The sequence below is a fragment of the Cetorhinus maximus genome, chromosome 4 (assembly GCF_964194155.1).
Source record: "Cetorhinus maximus chromosome 4, sCetMax3.hap1.1, whole genome shotgun sequence".
Lineage (NCBI taxonomy): Eukaryota > Metazoa > Chordata > Chondrichthyes > Lamniformes > Cetorhinidae > Cetorhinus > Cetorhinus maximus.
The window spans coordinates 126,006,035-126,025,557 of record NC_135882.1 but is presented as its reverse complement, the minus strand read 5'-3'; the positions used below and the strand labels follow the sequence as shown (position 1 = coordinate 126,025,557).

General features: G+C 44.6%; 2 protein-coding genes across 2 annotated transcripts in view; one reads left to right on the top strand and one right to left on the bottom strand.

Moving 5' to 3' along the window:
• Nucleotides 1-10,356, bottom strand: part of cibar1 (CBY1 interacting BAR domain containing 1) — a 78,931-nt gene extending 68,575 nt beyond the window's left edge. Inside the window, exons 1-2 of the mRNA XM_078540751.1 lie at nt 10,200-10,356; nt 4,854-5,088 (exon numbers count right to left, since the gene is read on the bottom strand). Of these exons, the coding sequence (XP_078396877.1) occupies nt 4,854-5,088; nt 10,200-10,234 (270 nt within the window). The 5' untranslated portion in view covers nt 10,235-10,356. The remainder of the gene's footprint in view (nt 1-4,853; nt 5,089-10,199) is intronic.
• Nucleotides 1-19,523, top strand: part of LOC144679867 (RNA-binding protein 12-like) — a 215,431-nt gene that overhangs the window by 102,953 nt on the left and 92,955 nt on the right. The window lies entirely within an intron of this gene.

Below are 19,523 nucleotides of genomic sequence, written 5' to 3'. Positions count from 1 at the left end.
AGGTTGGACTGTTCTCCTTGGAGAAAAGAAGGCCGAGAGGAGACTTAATAGAAGTATTCAAAATCCTGAGGTGTATGGACGGGGTAAATAGTGAGAAAATGTTCCCACTCAAGGGAGCATCAAGAACTAGAAGGCATAGATTCAAAATAATTGGCAAAAGGAGTAAAAGTGATGAAGGGAAAAAACTTTCCACCCAGAGTGTGGCTGGAGTCTTGAACAAACTTCCTGAGAGGGTGGTGGAGGCAAGTTCAATTGAGGTATTCAAAAGGGAATTGGATTTCTATTTCATAAGGCAGGGGAGCGGGATTAGGTAGAATGCTCTTTTAGAGAGCCAGTGCAGACTCGATGGGATAAACGGCCTCCTTCTGCACTGTAAAGATTCTGAGATTCTGCAATAACCTTTGATGTGGCGCCTTATCAAATGCCTTCTAGAAATCTAAGTACAGTACGTCTACCGGTTCCTCTTTATCCACAGGACATGTTTTCAAAGATCTCCAATAAATTGGTTAAACACGATTTTCTTTTCACAAAACCACGTTGATGCTGCCTGATTACCCTGAATTTTTCCAAGTGTCCTGCTATAACGTCTTTAATAATAGCTTCTAATATTTGGCCTATAACAGATGTTAAGCTAACTGGCCTGTAGTTTCCTGCTTTCTGTCTCTCTCCTTTTTTGAATAAAGGAGTTACTTGCTGTGTGAAAGCATTTCATGTCACCATTGCTTCTTATTTCCCCAATTACCTTAAATCTTTGCCCTCAATCCTTCCACCAATGGGAACAGTTTTTCCCTATCAACTCCATCCAGATCCATTATTTTGAATACCTCTATCAAATCTCCTCAACCTTTCCTTCTCCAAGAAGAACAGTCCCAACTTCTCCAATCTATGTAACTGAAGTTCCTTATCTCAGGAACCACTGTCCTGAATATTTTCTGCACCCTCTTTAATGCCTTCACATCTTTCCTAATGTGTGGCATCCAGAACTGGATCTGGACACAATATTCTACTTAAGGTTGTACATGTGTTGTACACAAGTTTAACCTGTTCAACAATTTAGGTACTTATACACCCAGGTCCTTCTACTGCTGCACCCCATTTAGAATTGGATCTTTATTTTATATTGTCTCTCCGCATTCTTCCTACCAAAATGAATCACTTCACAAGTGTCTCAGCCACTCCAACTTCAGAAAAGTATCCGCCATCGTATTATTTTCAATTTCTGCTTTTCCAATCCTCCTGCCTCTCCGAGTGGGACTGCCATTTGGTGCTGAATCACAGACTGTTGCTTTTCTGTTACATCCACTATAAGCTTGATTGAAAAATGGTTGGCAGAAAAAAAAGATTTTCATTCCATGATGGTGGACTTTATGCAAACTCAAATCTCATAAGTGAAAAGGCAGCGTTGGAGCATGATGTATGTTCAATAGGTCTCACAAAGAGGTTCTGAGTCTTGCTTTGCAGAACATCAAGTGTTTATTGATAACATAGAACTCTGTACCTATATACAGGGTTTAGCACAATCTATGAGCTAACTCCATGCATGCTTCTACACAGGTTTCTGCCCAGTCTACAACAACTGGCTCTAGCCTCAGGTCATATGTCTCTTTACATCACACTGTGGGCAGTCGTTTCCCAGTCCCACATTGCCTCCAGCTATGCCAGATACCCTTATACTACACCTAAGTTTTTACCCAACATATTTACATTACAATCATGCTACACCTTCTCCTCCAACCCACCGCACACCCGCACCACTCCCCTCCACCCCCCCCGAACTCTGACTTTATAAATTCAGGCAGTCTGGAGGCTTAACAATTCTTCCAGATCTCATTCTGGTCACATTCAGAGGAGTGGCAGACTCTGATAATTTGGGCAATGTTTGTTGATTCGGAGCTTGGGGTTGTAACCTGTGTTTCTGGCACTTGGTGGCTGTCTTCTTCTGATATGCTTTTTCCACTGTTTGGCGTTGAACTTCTCTTTGTCAACTCCCCATCTACTCTGCTCGGGGACCGCTAGCTTGTCCCATTCTTTCCGGAGAGACTGTTCACTCCATTCATTCATGGTACAAACCCATTTTTTTCTTTTTCTGTGTGGTCCACCGTGATCTGTGTGGGAATTGAGGGCGTCTCTCTCTGTTGCTTGGATGTTCCTCATCAGTGGGCTCGCTTTGCAGTTTGGCTTTTATCTCCATACTGTATTCTTCCATATGTCTCCATGCCTCACTGAGGTGTGCTCTAGCATGTTGATGGTCGCTTGTTCCTTGCTCCAGCACCATCTTGCAGCCTTGTGCATTGGCTGCAAGTTGCAATATCTGTGCTGTGGTGTTTACAGGTAGTGTGACAGCCACCGTTGGAGCTTGAGGTTGGGGCTAATTCTTCTGTTGCTGGTCATTTTCCTGTGTGCTTCCACTTGAGCTACAGTGATAATTATCTAAAAGTTTGGCGGGTCTGACCAAAGAGGAGCTTTTGCTGCCTGCAAAGAAATTGAACAAACCGGCTCTGCGAAGAGTGAAGACAATTCAGAACTGAAGTCCCAGTCAAGAGTCTCTTTACTGGTGAACTTGTAGATCCGTGTAGTTAACGACAATGGTTGTCTTGACGTCTTCTGCCATTTTAAGGTTAAGGGCAACACAAGCATCTCTGCTCAAGAGAGAAGAAAAAGACTGGTTATGGATGACATGCATGACTTTGAATATCTGCTTGTCGCCATACCTAGTGGTTCTAGAATTCTGCCTATGACCGGAAGTCAGATTCCTCCAGGCCCCCAGAGTGGTGTGTCTATCGTTCAAAGCCAGAGGTCTGTGTCTCAGCCACGGTTCCTTATTCGAAAGGACCATAACACTGGCTCCCATGTCCAATTTGAAGTTGATGAGGTAGCCATTTACTGAGATATCTGCAGTCCAAAAAGAGAATCCAGGATCCTTGACACCAAGAAGCATGGTCAGGTCTCTTCATGGTGTGGTACCTCAATCTCATGAATTGTCTTGGAATTCTCCACCCATCTGGGTGTCTTAGCTTTGCATAGTTTTCCAAAGTATCCCAGATGGTAGCAGCTGAAACACTGCAGCGAGATTGCTGGACAGCTCTCGGCTGTGAAGTCATTTGGCTCCACAGCGCTGACATGGGTTGCCCATCCTCTTGTGATCGGCTTGGGTATTGCCTTCCTTGGACTGGAGTCTCTGTGCCCCCTTGTTGCTTTAACTAGCTGGACAGTTCAGGTTGAACTGTACCATTCCCGGAAACCAAGAACTGTGATTGTACTCGAAAGAGATGCAATCTGTGACTGTTGATAACTCGAAAGAGTTTTTTGAACTGTACCATGTAAAATGGATCAGTGCTGTTGGCAGATTTCAGACTGTTTGGATGGCCTTTTTTTTTTAAGCAGTCAGATCTTCCCTGGTCTGTAGTATGTCTGAAAGGCATTGTTAGCCACTCCCAACAATTCCGTCCCTTGCATTCTGACTTAAGATCACCTTAGTTACAGCCTTCAGCCAATCTGTATAATTTGTTCATAAAATAGCCAACCGGTTCTCCTGGCTGTTGGGCACATTTGTTTAATTTTGTTGTAAAATTTTGTTGCTTCTTTAGATTAAAATATGCAGCGAATGATTTCAGAACATCTTCAAATTTATCTAAAGATTTGTTTATTCTTTGCTTCACAATAATATCATTATTAGGCCTACTGAAAAAAGCAGTATATTCACTTGTTCAGCTTCTGTCTTTTCATCTAATTGTGAAGCTATCATGTATCTTAAAAATCTTTTCTGTCAAAGTCCCCAATTTTGTGTTTGATTCGACCCTTGGATCAGTCCAAATTGGTCTGGTAATGGTGATGTGTTATCCATGGTTGATTTAAAGTTCAGGTGAGTACAGCTCTAAATGCTATGTAGGTTTTAAAGATTGCACTGCAGTAACCGTTTTTCAGAGAATTCCCCACACTTGTCAGGTTTTGGCGGGCTCCCGCAGTGATGGCGGTCCTGACCTCTTTGGGGTTTAGTTTTTTACAGCAATTTGTTAAATCGATGATTTGGGGCCTTCCCTGACATATTGGAGAATTTTTGGGCATTTTACAATCAATTCTCGACTTTGGTTGAGGTTTTTAAACATTCCACTTTTTGTCTTACGAGTTCTGCCGATTTTGAACGCAGGCTGGTGGCAGTGCTTTCGGAACGGACTGCTTTGACTTTTTTACAGCACTGAAGCTTTTTAAACCAGTTCTGGCTTAGGACTGATTTTTTTGCTCACCCCTGCTAGGCCCTTGAATTCTGCACTCTGTGGCCATTCACAATGGACCTCCACAAGATCTTGTGGAGTCCTCAGCTGCACAGTGGACTTTTTTTTTCCTTCTGCGTTTCTGCTTCTAATTCTGCAATGGAGCTTCTTTCAGATGATCTCCTTCTGTGTCTTCACTTCAGGTGCTTTCAGTCAGGTCAGAATGCTGCTCTTTTAATTTTCCAGCTTTTGAATTTCTGCTCCAGCTTTTGGGTTTTTCCATTAGCTGCCACCATGTTGTATGTTCAGTAGGTCTTACGAATAAGTTCTGTGTCTTGTTTGGTTGAACAAGAAGTGTTTATTACAACACATAGCTATGTACATACACACACATTTACATATTAATATATATATGTTATAGCCCAAGCTATGAGCTAACTCCATGCTTGCTTCTATACAGGTCTCTGTCCAGTCCGCAACCACTGACTCTAGTCTCAGGTCATGTGTCTCTTTAAATCACCCTGTCGGAGGTACAACGTTAATCTTTGCAATGCCAGATACCCTTATACCACAATGTAGTGCTAAATGCAAAAAATGTTCAGAATGCAGAATGCATTTAAACAAATATTTTCAGCCACTCACCTCTGCATGTCGATAATCTTGAATTAAAGCAAGATGATCTGCAAAGCTACTCAGACCATATTTTAAATTAGGAGTTTCTGTATTGGAGTACTCTCGGAATTCTTTAACCAGGAGGTCAGCCTTATCACGTAGTCTTGCAGTTTTCCGTGCAACGGCGGCAAATAAGCTGCACAACTCACCAAAGTGTTTTTCCACATTTATAACAGTGGTCTGAATATACTTGATTTGACTGTCTCTGAAAAAGAATCATGGTTTTACTTTGAATTCATAGTAAATTATGAAGCATTTAGAGATGTAAATTGTCATAGAGGATCTCTTCCACAGCTGGCTGCATGCTGTGATTAGCACTTGTGATGTCTACCTGACTTCTCCTTTTAGGGTTACCATGGCAATTTAAGTGATTACAAAATGTTACGATTCAGTGAATAGGGTGGAGGTAATATAGGAGAAAGCAAATCAGAAAGCCCTTACTCATTTTTTTTCATCCACAAAGTTAGTTTGCAGGGATCAAACTTTTCATACCACACCATTTAGCATTGAGTCATTAGGGAAGCCCAGAGAAAGAAGTCACTAGTGGGAGTGATCTACAGGCCCACTAACAGTAACCACAGTTCAGGACAAAATATACAAGAACAAATAGTGGGTGCTTAGTCATAAAGAGACGGCAATAATCATGGGTGATTTTAATCTACTTATAAACTGGAAAAATCAGATTGATGGTAGTAGCCTGGGTGAGGAGTTCATAGAATCCTTTTGAGATAGTTCCTTAGAGCAGAATGTTCTGGAACCAACCAGAGAGGTTATATTAGACTTGGTATTATGTAATGTGACAGGATTAATTAATGACCTCAGAGTGAAGGTACCCCTAGGTGGCAGCGACCACAATATGATTGTATTTTAAATCCAGTTTGAAAGGGAGAAGAGTGGATCTAAAACTAGTATTTTAAACTTAAATAAGGGCAGTTATCTGGGCATGAAAGTTAAGCGAGCTGAAGTGAACTGGGATACTAGGCTAGGGGATAACCAATAAAGAAGCAGTGTCAGACATTTAAGGAGATATTTCCGAATACACAGAATAAGTATATTCCTACTATAAAGGAAAATTCTAAAGGGAGGACCCACCATCTGTGGTTAACTAAAGAAGTTAAGGAAAGCATCAAACTTAAGGAAAAAACATATAACTGCACTAAGATGAGTGGCAGATCAGATGATAGGTGAGAATATAAAGAACGGCAGAGAATGACTAAAAGGTTAATCAGGAGTAAGAAATTAGAGTATGAGAGGAAGCTACCTAGAAATGTAAAAACAGACAGAAAGTTTCTACAGGTATTTAAAAAAGAAAAGTGAGTAAAGTGAGTATTGATCCTCTAGAGAGTGACAATGGGTTCTTAATAGTAGATAATAAGGAAATGGCAGATGAAATAAACAAATATTTTGCTTCTGTCTTCATTCTTGAGAGTACAAAAAAAAATTCCAGTAATAGCTATAAGTCAGGAGGTGGAAAGAGGGGAGGAACTTGGTGAAATTACAATCACTAGGGAAGCAGTACTGAGCAAACCAATGGAACTGCGAGCTGACGAGTCTCCGGGTCCCGATGGACTTCATCCTAGAGTCTGAAAAGAGGTGGCTAATGAGGTCGTAGATGCGTAGGTTTTAATTTTCTAAAATTCCCTAGATTCTGGAAAGGTTCCATCAGACTGTAAAGTAGCAAATAAAAATTAAACAAATTCAAGAAGGGAGGGAGGCAGAAAACAGGAAACTATAGGCCGGTTACCTTGATGTCTGTCATGGGGAAAGTGTTAGAATCGATCATTAAAGAGGTTATAGCTGCGCACTTAGAGAAACTCAAGGTATTCAGGAAGAGTCAGCATGGTTTTGTGAATTGAAAATTATGTTTAACCAATTTATTTGGAGTTCTTTGAAGGAGTAACATGTGCTGTGGATAAAGGGGAGCCTGTAGACATGCTGTACTTGAATTTTCAGAAGACATCATAAGATGCCACATCAAAGGTTACTGCAGAAAATAAAAGCTCATGCTGTAGGACCTGGAAAAATTTAACAATTTTCCTTCCAATTTCCACTCCTCCATCACCTTAACCTGGTCCATCTCTGACACTTCCCTTCCCTTCCTTGACCTCTCTGTCTCAATTTCTGGTGATAGACTGTCCTCCAATATTCACTACAAGCCTACCAGCTCGCACAGCTACCTCAACTATAGTTCCTCTCACCCTGCTCCCTGTAAGTACTCCATCTCATTCTCTCAGTTCCTTCGCCTCTGTCGCATCTGTTCCAATGATGCCACTTTCCAAAACTGCACCTCTGACATGTCTTCCTTCTTCCTTAACCGAGGTTTCCCATCCACAGGGCCCTCAACTGTGTCTGACCCATCTCCCACACCTCTGCCCTCACACCTTTCTCTCCCTCCCAGAACCATGATATGGTCCCTCTTGTCCTCACTTTTCAGCCCACCAGCCTCCGCATTCAAAGGATCATCCTCTGCCATTTCCGCCAACTCCAGCACGATGGCACCACCAAACACATCTTAACTTCACCCCCCCCATTGGCATTCTGTAGGGACCATTCCCTCTGGGACACCCTGGTCCACTCCTCCATCACCCCCAACACCTCATCCCCCTCCCGCGGCACCTTCCCATGCAATCGCAGAAGGTGTAACACCTGCCCCTTTACCTCCTCCCTCCACACCATCCAAGGGCCCAAACACTCCTTTCAGGTGAAGCAGCACTTCACTTGCACCTCCTTCAATTTGGTCTACTGCATTCACTGCTCCCAAGAACAAGTGACAGATTGCCTTTGTGGAGGGGTGGGGCGGGGTGGACGGTGGTGAGAAAAAGGATTGACGATAGGATAAAAGGTGGGTATAAAACGAATAAAAATGAAAATAAATAAAAATAAAAATAAGTGGTTAAAAAAATTACAAAACAAAAAAAAAATAAAAATTAAAATGAATATTGAAAAAAGGTGATTTTTTCATCTCTACATCGGTGAGACCAAATACAGATTGGGTGACCGCTTTGCGGAACACCTTTGGCCTGTCTGCAAGCATGACTCTTGCTGTCACTTGCCATTTCAACAACCCATCCTGCTCTCATGCCCATATGTCTGTCTTTGGCCTGCTGTAATGTTCCAGTGAAGCCCAATGCAAACTGGAGGAACAGCACCTCATCTTCCAATTAGGCACTTTACAGCCTTCCGGACTTAACATTGAGTTCAACAACCTCAGACCATGAACTCTCTCCTCCATCCTCACCCCCTTTTTTATCACCATTTTTCAATATTCATTTTAATTTTTAATTTTTTTTTGTTTTGTAAAATTTTTTATACACTTATTTTTATTTATTTTCATTTTTATTTGTTTTATCCCCACCTTTTATCCTATTTTCAATCTTCTTTCTCACCACCGTCCACCCCCCTACAAAGGCAATCTGTCACTTGTTCATGTTGTTCTTTCCAGAGTGCTTACCCTTGTCTTGCTATTATCACATTCTGCTTTCTGACCCTAATGCCACCATCAGCATCTCCTTTAGCCAGTACCACTATCATTAACACCCTTTTGTCCATGACATCTCTGGCAATCTCTCCTTTGTCTCCACCCATCACTGGCCTTCTATCCAGCTTCACCTGCTCCACCCCCATTACACAGTATAAATGTCATTACATTTTTACTTCTCTTTAGCTCTGAAGAAGTCATAAAGACTTGAAACGTTAACTCTGTTTTTCCCTCCACAGATGCTGTTAGACCTGCTGAGTTTTTCCAGCATTTTCTGGTTTTGCTTCAGATTTCCAGCATCCGCAGTATTTTGCTTTTATCTTAATGGAATGCTATCCTTTATTCTGAGAGGAATTAAATTAAAAGTAATGATGTTATGCTTCAGTTATACAGGGACTTGGTGAGACCACATCACGAATATTGTGTGCAGCTTTGGTCTCCTTATTCAAGGAATGATGTAAAATCATTGGAAGCGGTTTACCAGATTGATAACTGGAATGAGCAGGTTGTCTTGTGAGGAAAAGTTAGGCAGACTGGGCTTGTTTCCACTGGAGTTTAGAAGAGTGAGGGGTGACTTGATTAAAGTATATTAAGATCCTGAATGGTATTGATAAAGTGGACATGAAAATGATGTTTCCTCTTGTGGGTAAGTCCAGAACAAGGGGGCACTGTTTTAAAGTTAGAGGTTACCCTTATAGGACAGAGATGAGGAGAAACTTTTTCTTTGAGACTTGTGTGACTTTGGAGCTCTGCCTCAGAATGTGGTGGAAGCAGGGTTATTGAATATTTTTAAGGCAGAGGTAGACTCTTGTTAGGCAAGGGAATCAAAGGTTATTGGGGGTAATTAGGAATGTGGACTTCGAAACACAAATAGATCAGCCATGAACGTAATGAATGGCAGGCTCGAGGGGGCCAAACAGCCTACTTCTGCTCCTATTTCGTATGTTTCAAATGTAAAACATTTTGGTCTGAATTTCCAGAGGGTTTTCCCAATCTCTTGTTCTAATTTTAGAAGAATGAGAAAAAATGGTGTAAACGGCTTATATTAGCCTTTTTTGTGTCACAATATCCCACCTCTCAGAAATCCCAAGTTTTCCCTTTCTTATCTTGCACAACATTAGATGTGTTGACTGCATGACTTTAGGTCAGGAAATTAAGAAAACGTGTAAATAAACACAAATTATCTTACTGGCTATTTGGGAGGCCGTACAGGGAAACAAAGTGAAGAAAGTAAAACATAACACTAGAAATATTGCAAATCATAAAGCTAAAGCTTGGCACTGTTGAGGAAAATGTTAATCTTACAGCAATTAATGGCATCCTTGAAAGCTTGTGCCTGCCATAATTAGATCAACTACCATTTGGGGTACATGACAAAAGGAATAGAAACACCATTCATAACACATCGTTTAGAAGAAGCTTTTGATCATAACTACAAATGGTCTCTTTTCGGGATAGATTGGTGACATAATATAACTAGATGTGTCTGAGACCCTGCTTCTAGTGGGTTGCCTCCTATCCGTATTGGAAATTGAAGTGTTGTATCCATGGTTTTGGCCATTAAAATGGAACCAGGTAGAAACCTGGAAACTGCATTTCCCAATCTTTTACACTCCAAGGGGTGAGAATTCGAGCCCGAAGTAGAAACATAAAATTACCCTCCATAAGCGAGTAGATTGATTCTCATATCAAACACTTTATTCCTGCGTTCCGATGGCAAACAAACTATTGCGTTTATTTCTTTCTAACCATCATTTAACATTGCAGGTTCCCGAAGCCGCGGACCGTGACTAGGCCTTTAATGAAGCCTCGCACTTTCCTATAGACGAAAACCCTACCTGGCTCGCGTGTCCTGATCACGGGCCTGAAACATGACGGTTCCACCGCCCCCTTGAGTAGTTAGGATGCGAAGGGAAGGGTGGCCACTCCTTGGCCGATCAATCGGCGCCGGAACTAGCCTGCACCATGGATCAGCCCCGCCTCAGCCACTGCGGAGTCACCCGTTACCATAGCAGCCGGCTGAAGCGCGCCCCGCCCCGCCCCGCGCGGCGCGCTCCCTAGCCCTCGCCACCAGAAGCGGGCATCCCGAATCGCAGGATTCTAACAGCTCAGAAGGAAGCCATTCGGCCCATCGTGTCCGCACCAGCTCTCTGAATGGGCATTTCACCTAGTGACTGCATTCTCCTTCCTTCTCCCTTTAACCCTGCAGATTTTCTTTTCAGATAATAAGAGCACAATCCTCAAGAGAAAAAATTTCTCCTCATCTCTGTCCTAAAAGGGCAACACCTAATTTTAAAACAGTGCCCCCTTGTTCTGGACTCACCCACAAGAGTAAACATCCTTTCGGCGCCCATCTTGTCAATACAGTTCAGGATCTTTATATACTTCAATCAAGTCACCCGTCACTCTTCTAAATTCCCCATTGAATCCCTCTGTTGAACCTATTTCCGCCAGATTCCCAGTGTATTCCAGACTCTAACCACTCTCTTTGTGAATTTTTTGTTTGCATATTGCTTTTGCTTTTTTTGCCAATTGTTTTAAATCTATGCCCTCCACTTCTTGATCCTTTCACAAGTGGGAACAGTTTCCATCTGTGTCCAGGCCCCTCGTGATTTTGAATACCTCTATCAAATCTCCTCTCAGCCTTCATTCCTCCAAGGCAAAGAGCCCCAACTTTTCCAACCTATCTTCATAACTGAAGTTTCTCATCCTGGGACCATTCTTGTAAACCTCTTCTGCACTCTCTGCAATGCCTTCACATCCTTCCTAAAATGTGGCACCCAGAACTGTATGCGATATGGGCAGAATAATATGTTCTGAAAACAGGACTGTTACGCGCCCACGCCAATGTATTATCAGTTATGATGATGCTGGTTCATGTTCCCAATGTCACCATGCCTGATCCATATAATATGGCAGGTGGGCGGGGCTAGAAATCAGGAGCCAGCACGCGTTATTCAAATTTCATTACATAGTGTAATTAAGCTCGTTAATCTGCCAGTTGACTGCAATGTGTCATGTGAGCAATAAAATGCTGGTTTAATCAGTTCCTTGATAGTATAATGGTTAGTATCCCCACCTGTCATGCAGGAGACTGGGGTTCAATTCCTCACTGGGGAGAAAGCTAAGTTTTAACCATTGCACCAAAAAAAAACGCTCGTTTATACAGCCTCTCCATGTTCTTCCTAGCAAAATGTATCACCTCACGTTTCTCTGTATTGAACCTATTCACCCACTCCACCAACTTGTCTTTGTCCCTTTGAAATTCTACACTGTCCTCCTCAATTTATAATGCTTCCACACTGTCCTCCTCAGTTTATAATGCTTCCAAGTTTCCCAGTCCCTGCTGCCTGAAGTCCAATCCCAAGTCCCTGCCGCACAGTGCGCACCCCAGTGCCTGCTGCCCGAAGCACGCTCCTCTGTCCCCGTTGCCTGCAGTGCGCTGACACTGCATGGTCAAAAAGGATGCAATCCCACGTACAATAAGTCCTTGCTATAAATTGCCCCGGTTAATGTCATTTCGCTTTAACATTGCTTATTCTTCAGGACCTTTTTTTTTGATTTGCGTCATCATTTTCACTTTTCTGTCATCTGCATTCTGGCCCTGCCCCCCCACAGCTGCAGTCTGGGCCAGCCGCCACCATGTTCTGATACTGGAGCCGCTGCCACCATCACCAGAGGTCACGACTGCGGGGAGAGTGCGAAGCCCGAGATCCGGGAGCAGGAATGCAGGGCAGGGCTGAGAAGCTGCCAGCTGGCAATCGGGTGGTGAAGTGTGAGTAATCTGGGGCAGGAGGGTGGGGGCATAGGGAGCGGGGCCCCTGGCTCCATCCATGAGGAAGGAGAGAGAGAGACACACAGAGTGAGAAAAGAGGGAGAGCGAGAAAGGAGAGAGAGTGTGTAGGAAAGGAGAGAGAGAGATTGAGTGGGAAAGGAGAGAGAGTGGGAAAAGAAAGACAGACAAGAGAGAGAGAAAGAGAGATCGGATATATAATTATTTCTGAGAGATCGGATATATAATTATTCTGAGAGATCGGATATATAATTATTTCTGAGAGATCGGATATATAATTATTCTGAGAGATCGGATATATAATTATTTCTGAGAGATCGGATATATAATTATTTATGAGAGATGTGATATATAATTATTTGGACTGTCAAGGGCTGATTAAGGATAGTCAGCATGGCTTTGTGCGTGGTAGGTCGTGTTTAACGAACCTTGTAGAGTTTTTCGAGGAGGTTACCAAGAAAGTAGATGAAGGAAAGGCTGTGGATGTTGCCTACATGGAATTTAGTAAGGCCTTTGACAAGGTCCCACATGGGAGGTTAGTTCAGAAGGTTCTGACACTTGGTATCCATGGAGAGGTTGTAAACTGGCTTCGAAATTGGCTGTGTGGGAGAAGACAGAGAGTGGTAGTGGATGATTGCTTCTCAGACTGGAGGTCTGTGACTAGTGGTGTGCCTCAGGGATCTGTACTGGAACCATTGTTGTTTGTTGTCTATATCAATGATTTGGATGATAATGTGGTGAATTGGATCAGCAAGTTTGCTGATGACACTAAGATTGGAGGCGTTGTGGACAGCGGGGAAGGCTTTCAAATCTTGCAGAGGGATCTGGACCAACTGGAAAAATGGGCCAGAAAATGGCAGATGGAATTTAATGCGGAAAAGTGTGAGGTGTTGCATTTTGGAAGGACAAACCAAGGTAGGACATACACAGTAAATGGTAGGGCACTGAGGAGTGCGGAGGAACAAAGGGATCTGGGAGTTCAGATACATAATTCCCTGAAAGTGGCGTCACAGGTAGACAAGGTTGTAAAGAAAGCTTTTGGCATACTGGCCTTCATAAATCAAAGTATTGAGTATAGGAGTTGGGATGTTATGGTGAGGTTGTATAAGACATTGGTGAGGCCAACTTTGGAGTATTGTGTGCAGTTCTGGTCGCCTAACTACAGGAAGGATATCAGTAAGATTGAGAGAGTGCAGAGAAGATTTACTAGGATGTTGCCGGGTCTTCAGGAGTTGAGTTACAGGGAAAGATTAAACAGGTTAAGACTTTATTCCTTGGAGCGTAGAAGAATGAGGGGAGATTTGATAGAAGTTTACAAAATTATGAGGGGTATAGAAAGAGTAAATGCAAGTAGGCTCTTTCCAATTAGATTAGGAGAGATAAACACGAGAGGACATGGCTTTAGGGTGAAAGGGGAAAGGTTTAGGGGGAACATTAGGGGGAACTTCTTCACTCAGAGAGTGGTGAGAGTGTGGAACGAGCTACCATCTGACGTGGTAAATGCGGGCTCACTCTTAAGTTTTAAGAATAAATTAGATAGATACATGGATGGGAGAGGTCTGGAGGATTATGGACTGGGTGCAGGTCAATGGGACTAGCGGAATAATATTTCGGCACAGACTAGAAAGGCCGAATGGCCTGTTTTCTGTGCTGTAGTGTTCTATGGTTCTTCTATGGTTCTAAAGAGAGTGAGAAAGGAGAGACACACACAGTAGGTAAAGAGAGACAAAACGAGACCTAGGGCTGAATAATACATTCTGAAAATGGGAGTGTTATGCACCTGCGCCCATATATTATCAGGTTCGATGACGCTGGTTCACGTTCCCAACTTCATCACGCCTGATCCGGATAATACGGCAGGCGGGCGGGGCTAGACATCAGGAGCCTGCCCGTGTTATTCAAGTTTCATTAAATGGTGCAGTTAAGCTCAATAATTTGCCAATTGACTTCAATAATATGTTGTGTGAGCAATAAAACACTTGCAGAGTGTGTTTCACACCAGGGTGGGTTTCTCGTTTTTTTTATCAGGCAGCTTGTTAGGGCAGGTTTAAAGTCTCCAGCGGAGCCCTAAGTTTCAGCTTAGCAGTTCAGAGTTCTGTGGCTGCTGGAAGTGCTACAAGAAGCAAAGTTTGCATCTTACTTAGAGACCATATTCCTCCTGCAGAGAGGTCCATTTAGACCCTGACCATCACCTTAGCCTTCTAACTAGGCCAAACATGGGGATAGTTATCTCTGTGGGAGACACATCCTCCAGCGAGGAGGAAAGTAGAATGAGGAGGAGAGTGGGAGGGATCCAGAGGTCTAGGATGCAGTGGTGGGGTATGAGAGTGGCAGAAGGTGATGAAGCAATCATGAATCCCCAGTGGAGGCACAGAAGGAATTTTGCAGCCCCTCTAGTATATAGGCAAAGACTGAGCTATCTTCAGATGTCCGAGACACAATGCCAAAGGAGACACAGACTCTAAAGAGCCACAGTCACATCTCTTTGTGTCATGCTGGCAGGGGAGCATTCGTCCAACTTTGTTGGGGGTCACCCAATGCCTGTAGCTGTCAAGGTCACTGTTGTGCTCTACTTCTCTGCAATAGGGTTCTTTGAGGCATCATGTAGAGACCGCAGTGGCATTCCACAACCTGCTGCATACTACTGCATCAAGGCCTTTACTGATGATATGTTCAGAAGGGTAGGAAATTATATCTCTTTCACAATGGGCCTTCAGAGTCAACTCGAAAGAGCCAGAGGGTTTGAAGTGATTACAGGTTTCCCCCAGGGTCCAGGGAGGCATTGACTACAGGCTCCAGATAGCCAGCCATGCATCTTTATTAACAGGAAGGGATTCCACTTATTGAACGTCCAGCTGGTCTGTGACCTTCGTTGACAGATAATGCAGGAATGTGCAAGGTACCCAGGCAGCAGCTCATTCATTCTGCATAACTCACAGGTGCTGGACCTATTCAGCAGTCCTGATGCCCTGGATAGATGGCTTTTGGGTGGCAAGGGTTATCCATTGAAGAGATGGCTCATGACTCCTGTGAGGGTATCCAGAACAGACTCAGAGAGGAGCAAGAGTGACAACCATGAAAGCACCAGGGCCATCGTTGAGCAGACAACTGGGCTATTGAAAATGAGGTTCAGATATCCTGCCAGATCAGAAGGGACAGTGTAGCACTCTCCATTGTAATACTCTTCATCATGTGGGTCCCTCATGATCATAGTATGCTGCACCCTCCATAACCTCGCTATTCAGAGAGGGGATGCCCTTGAGGAAGAGGGGGTGCCAGATAGCGGCCTTTCATCTGAGGATGAGGGCAAAGACGACTGGCTGAATTGTCCCAGATTTTGCACTAAGTGCAGTAGCTGGCGGGTAAAACGATGTTTTACCCGCCAGCCTCAATAGCAGTTTTCCACGCCATATCGTCTCAAACCTGCTGTATTAATTATGCATTCCGGATACATGCTGTTTCCATGGTGGGCAGGCTCTGATTCACCTGCCATGCCATCACTTCGCCGCTTCATCACATCAGGCACCATGTTTAAAGTATAGCCACACTCAGTGCTTCCAGCCCAGGACTGCAGCAAAGAAGATATGGCCCCAAAAGACAAAATGACCACAGCCCTTGAGTGCCTTTTGGATGCTGTGGAGGCCTACTGTTATGTCGTGTATCCCTGGTCTGGCCACAGGAGGGGCAGCTAAATTACCACTCCAGCTTGGTAGGCGATGGCGGTGGTGATCGGTGCCAATGTTGCCATCCAATGCATATAAAGGATGAATGATCTCATCCGTGCAGCCACCTCATCACTCTAAACTCAAACACTCAAGCCCATCACACATTCACTGGCATCTCATTCACTGCCAGCTCAAAAGACATCACCACCCATTCTCACACACATACCCTCACATGTCCATCTGGCCTCATCTCCTCTGGAGACTGCCTCCTCAGCCCTCGCCATCTTGAGGCCACTCCCACAGATCAACATGTGCCCCCACAAACACCCTGGGATATCCTCCTTCCGCAGTACAGCTCTCATCCTGCAACCTCTTCCCTTGCCTGAGGCCACTTCTCCCCCTTCCTCAAGCAAGACCTTGCCCTGCAGCTGTTGAAAAGCCACCCACACATGGCTGATCTGGTAGGTAGAGACCTACCTAAGCCCCCCTAAAAGTGATGTGGTGTTATCTGTGAAGGCTGGCGCTGATGACTGTGAGTGTTGACAAAGCAAGGTGGGCAAACAAGCCTTGAAGTCCCGAGGGAAGTGCAGCCCGCCAAGTGCACACCTTATATATGCTATTGTGAAACACGTCGGCGTGTTTGCCCGCTGACATGGGTGGACGATCCAGCAGGAGAGGCGGGATGAGTCTGGCAGGCTGGCCTTATAATGATAGGCCGATGTATTACAATGAGGTTCCCAATGTCCGATGGCGGGGGACACAGCCCGCCATCAGTGGGCAGAGTGGACGATTACAAACTGGTTTCACGTTGTCGTGAAGCCAATTTTTGGCTTTCTCGCCATATTGTCCGCTCATGCCACTGAACACGCCTGATGCTGGCAGGCACGGAAAATCCCGGCCAAGGTGAGGGAATGCCCTGACATACAGGTAGAAGGCCCTGAACATGATCATATGGATGGCCATGACACAAGGGATGCAGTGATAAGGCAGAGGTTCCAATTGGTTGTGACATCCCGGCCTCAAAGATGCGTGTACGGCATGTGTCCAAATGTCATTCCATGTGGAATGTGAGAAGCATTTCACTCTCCTGCCAATACACTTACAGTGTCCAGTTCTTGACATTCGATACAACCTGCCCCACCTCAAACTATTAAAGCTAATGTCTATCTCCCAAAAGAGGTTCAACAGCAATAACATATTCAAATAACCTCTGCATGAGGGATAGTGAGGTCAGGGTTCATTGACATAATCATGATGAAACATTTCATTAACAAGCAGAATAAATGCACCTTTGTGACCCACTTGGTGACTACTACGGTGTTTTCTTAAAGCATTTGAGTGCTCCAACACAGTGCTCGCTCCTTGCTTGTTGCTGCACTGGAGAAAAGCTGCTGATCTGCTACTCCCCATGCCTTGGATGACTTTGGCGAGCGTCTGAGGCCTTGAGGGCCCCACTACGATAGAAGACTCCTGCTTAGTGGCAGGAGGAGCTTCTGTTGTCACGGTACTGATGAGCCTGTGTCAATGGTGGATTGTTGGAGGACATGCGGCCCCCATCAGAAGTCGCTTGACAGGTGCTTCCAAATGCCGGCAGCAGCTGTTGATCTTCTGCCACTAGGTCCGTTTGGTCCTCCCTGACTTCTTGGGAGGTTCCAGGAGCTGGCTCGATGCCCAGGCACCCAGTCCCCCTCAGGGGCTTTGGCCCGAGCTCAGAGCCATGCAGGCTCTGTGTGCAGGCTGGAGTGCATAGTGATGATTGTTTCTGCAGTACGTTCAGTTTGCCCATCTAGGCCAGTAACCAGTCTGTCCATGGAGGAAGCTTGACAATCCAAAGAGTGGGTGATCGTAGTACACATGGCCTGGATGGATGCCTCCACAGTAATGGCCAGAGCATGCAATATTTCTGGTATATCCACCAAATATCCACACACCACATGCTGGGCATCGAGTATCTACTGCTTTTCGGAAGACTCCAGAGGCTCATCATCCGACTCGGAATCAGTCTCTGGATCACCTCGAACACTCCTGAAGTCTTCTCCACCACACTTCCTGGCAGCTGCACGTGCAAATGTGAAGTGCCCTCTCCATTTAGTGATAGCCCTTGTCCCGACGTGCTAACCTGCCGAGGTGCCAGTATCTCCGCTGATGCTTGGACCAGAGAGAGGTTGTGATGGTGTATCCTCCAAGGGCTCTTCCTCATCCTTGGAGGGAAATGACAGGCTGGCATTGACATATTGGTCCATGGAAGAGGCTTCACCTGCGCAAGGGAGATAGAAGAATGGGCACTGGTTGTCTTTACAAACCTTTCTACAGCCGTACAAGGTCACAATGTTCAGCAACATTACAGTCATGTGCAACACGAGATATGACACAATGCAAACACTTGCAGCAACATCAAAAGCTTTTGACTAGGAAACTTCCCTGGCTTTTAGCACTAGGACAAGATTTTTAACATTCATTGAACCCTGCCAAACATCAATCCACCCACCTCCCGCTTGCCAAATCTCCCTTTCTCCTGGTTTCAGCCATTTGCTATCTCACCAGACCCACGCCCTCCTCCAATCTCATCTCTGCCAATCGACCTAGAGAATTCAGTTAAGGAGTGCAGGAGAATCTCCCCCTCATACAGTCTTAGTATTCCAGGCTCAGGGACACCACCTCCAGTTCTGCCTCTTACCCAAGCATTGTGGGCACAGTTCTCCCGAAAATAGGTGTAATATTGCAATGACTAAGATTGTTAGATTAATTGATGTCATCCCATCTATGCATGATCAGCACAATGCTTGGCAGCCAAGACGCTGTCCACCTTCCTCATCTGTACAGACTCCCCACCACCTCCCACTGGACCATAATGAAAAGTGCACACAGACATCCATGCTCCGACCAACGCCTTTACTGCATCATGTTGCTTTGGACCCCCAAACAACCTCACAAGCCTCCAGCATTCACGACACTAACCTGTAGCTTTCAGATACAAGAATACACATACTGAGGACTTACTTGCCCTGGCCAACTTCAGGAGGTCATTGAACCTCTCCTGGCAATGTGTCCAAGTGTGGCATACAAGCCCAATGCTGCTGACCTCCGCTGCAACCTCCTCCCAGGCTGCACGTCCCACCGAGGGTGGTGTCTTCTTCTGTTGGCCGACATTAGTTGCTCCCGTCTGATGGACACAGCCCAGAGGAGGGCGCGCAGAGATTCATCTTCTAATCTCAGGGCTGCTTTGGCCCTTCTCCCCTGCCTCTCTCCTCGCTCAGTTGTTTTGGTTATTGTTGTAGGGTGGCTGAGTTGTACTATTAATGATAGAGTTGATCTGCAGACACTTCTTGGATGGAAACTTTAAGTTTATTTACCATATACTTAGCAGCAACTACACGTGTGCTTTCAACTCCAACTCCATCTATACCATGAATGCTGAGGTAGCCTGCGCTACTCTCCTACTACAGATTATTTGATCTTCCTAACAAGCGTTATTCTTAAAGATACATTACACACTAAATACAATCATAATTACTACATTCCTCCCCCTTTAACTCGGCTATACATATATTTATAAGTACATATTTTTCAAGACAACATTACATTTACACTGGGTAAGGAATTTACAAGTTCAGTCTTTCAGATAGTTTCCTGGTACATGTGGGATGTTGCAGCTCCACAACTTCAGGTTCCTTGTCAGGAACTTCCTTTTCTGGAGTTACCTG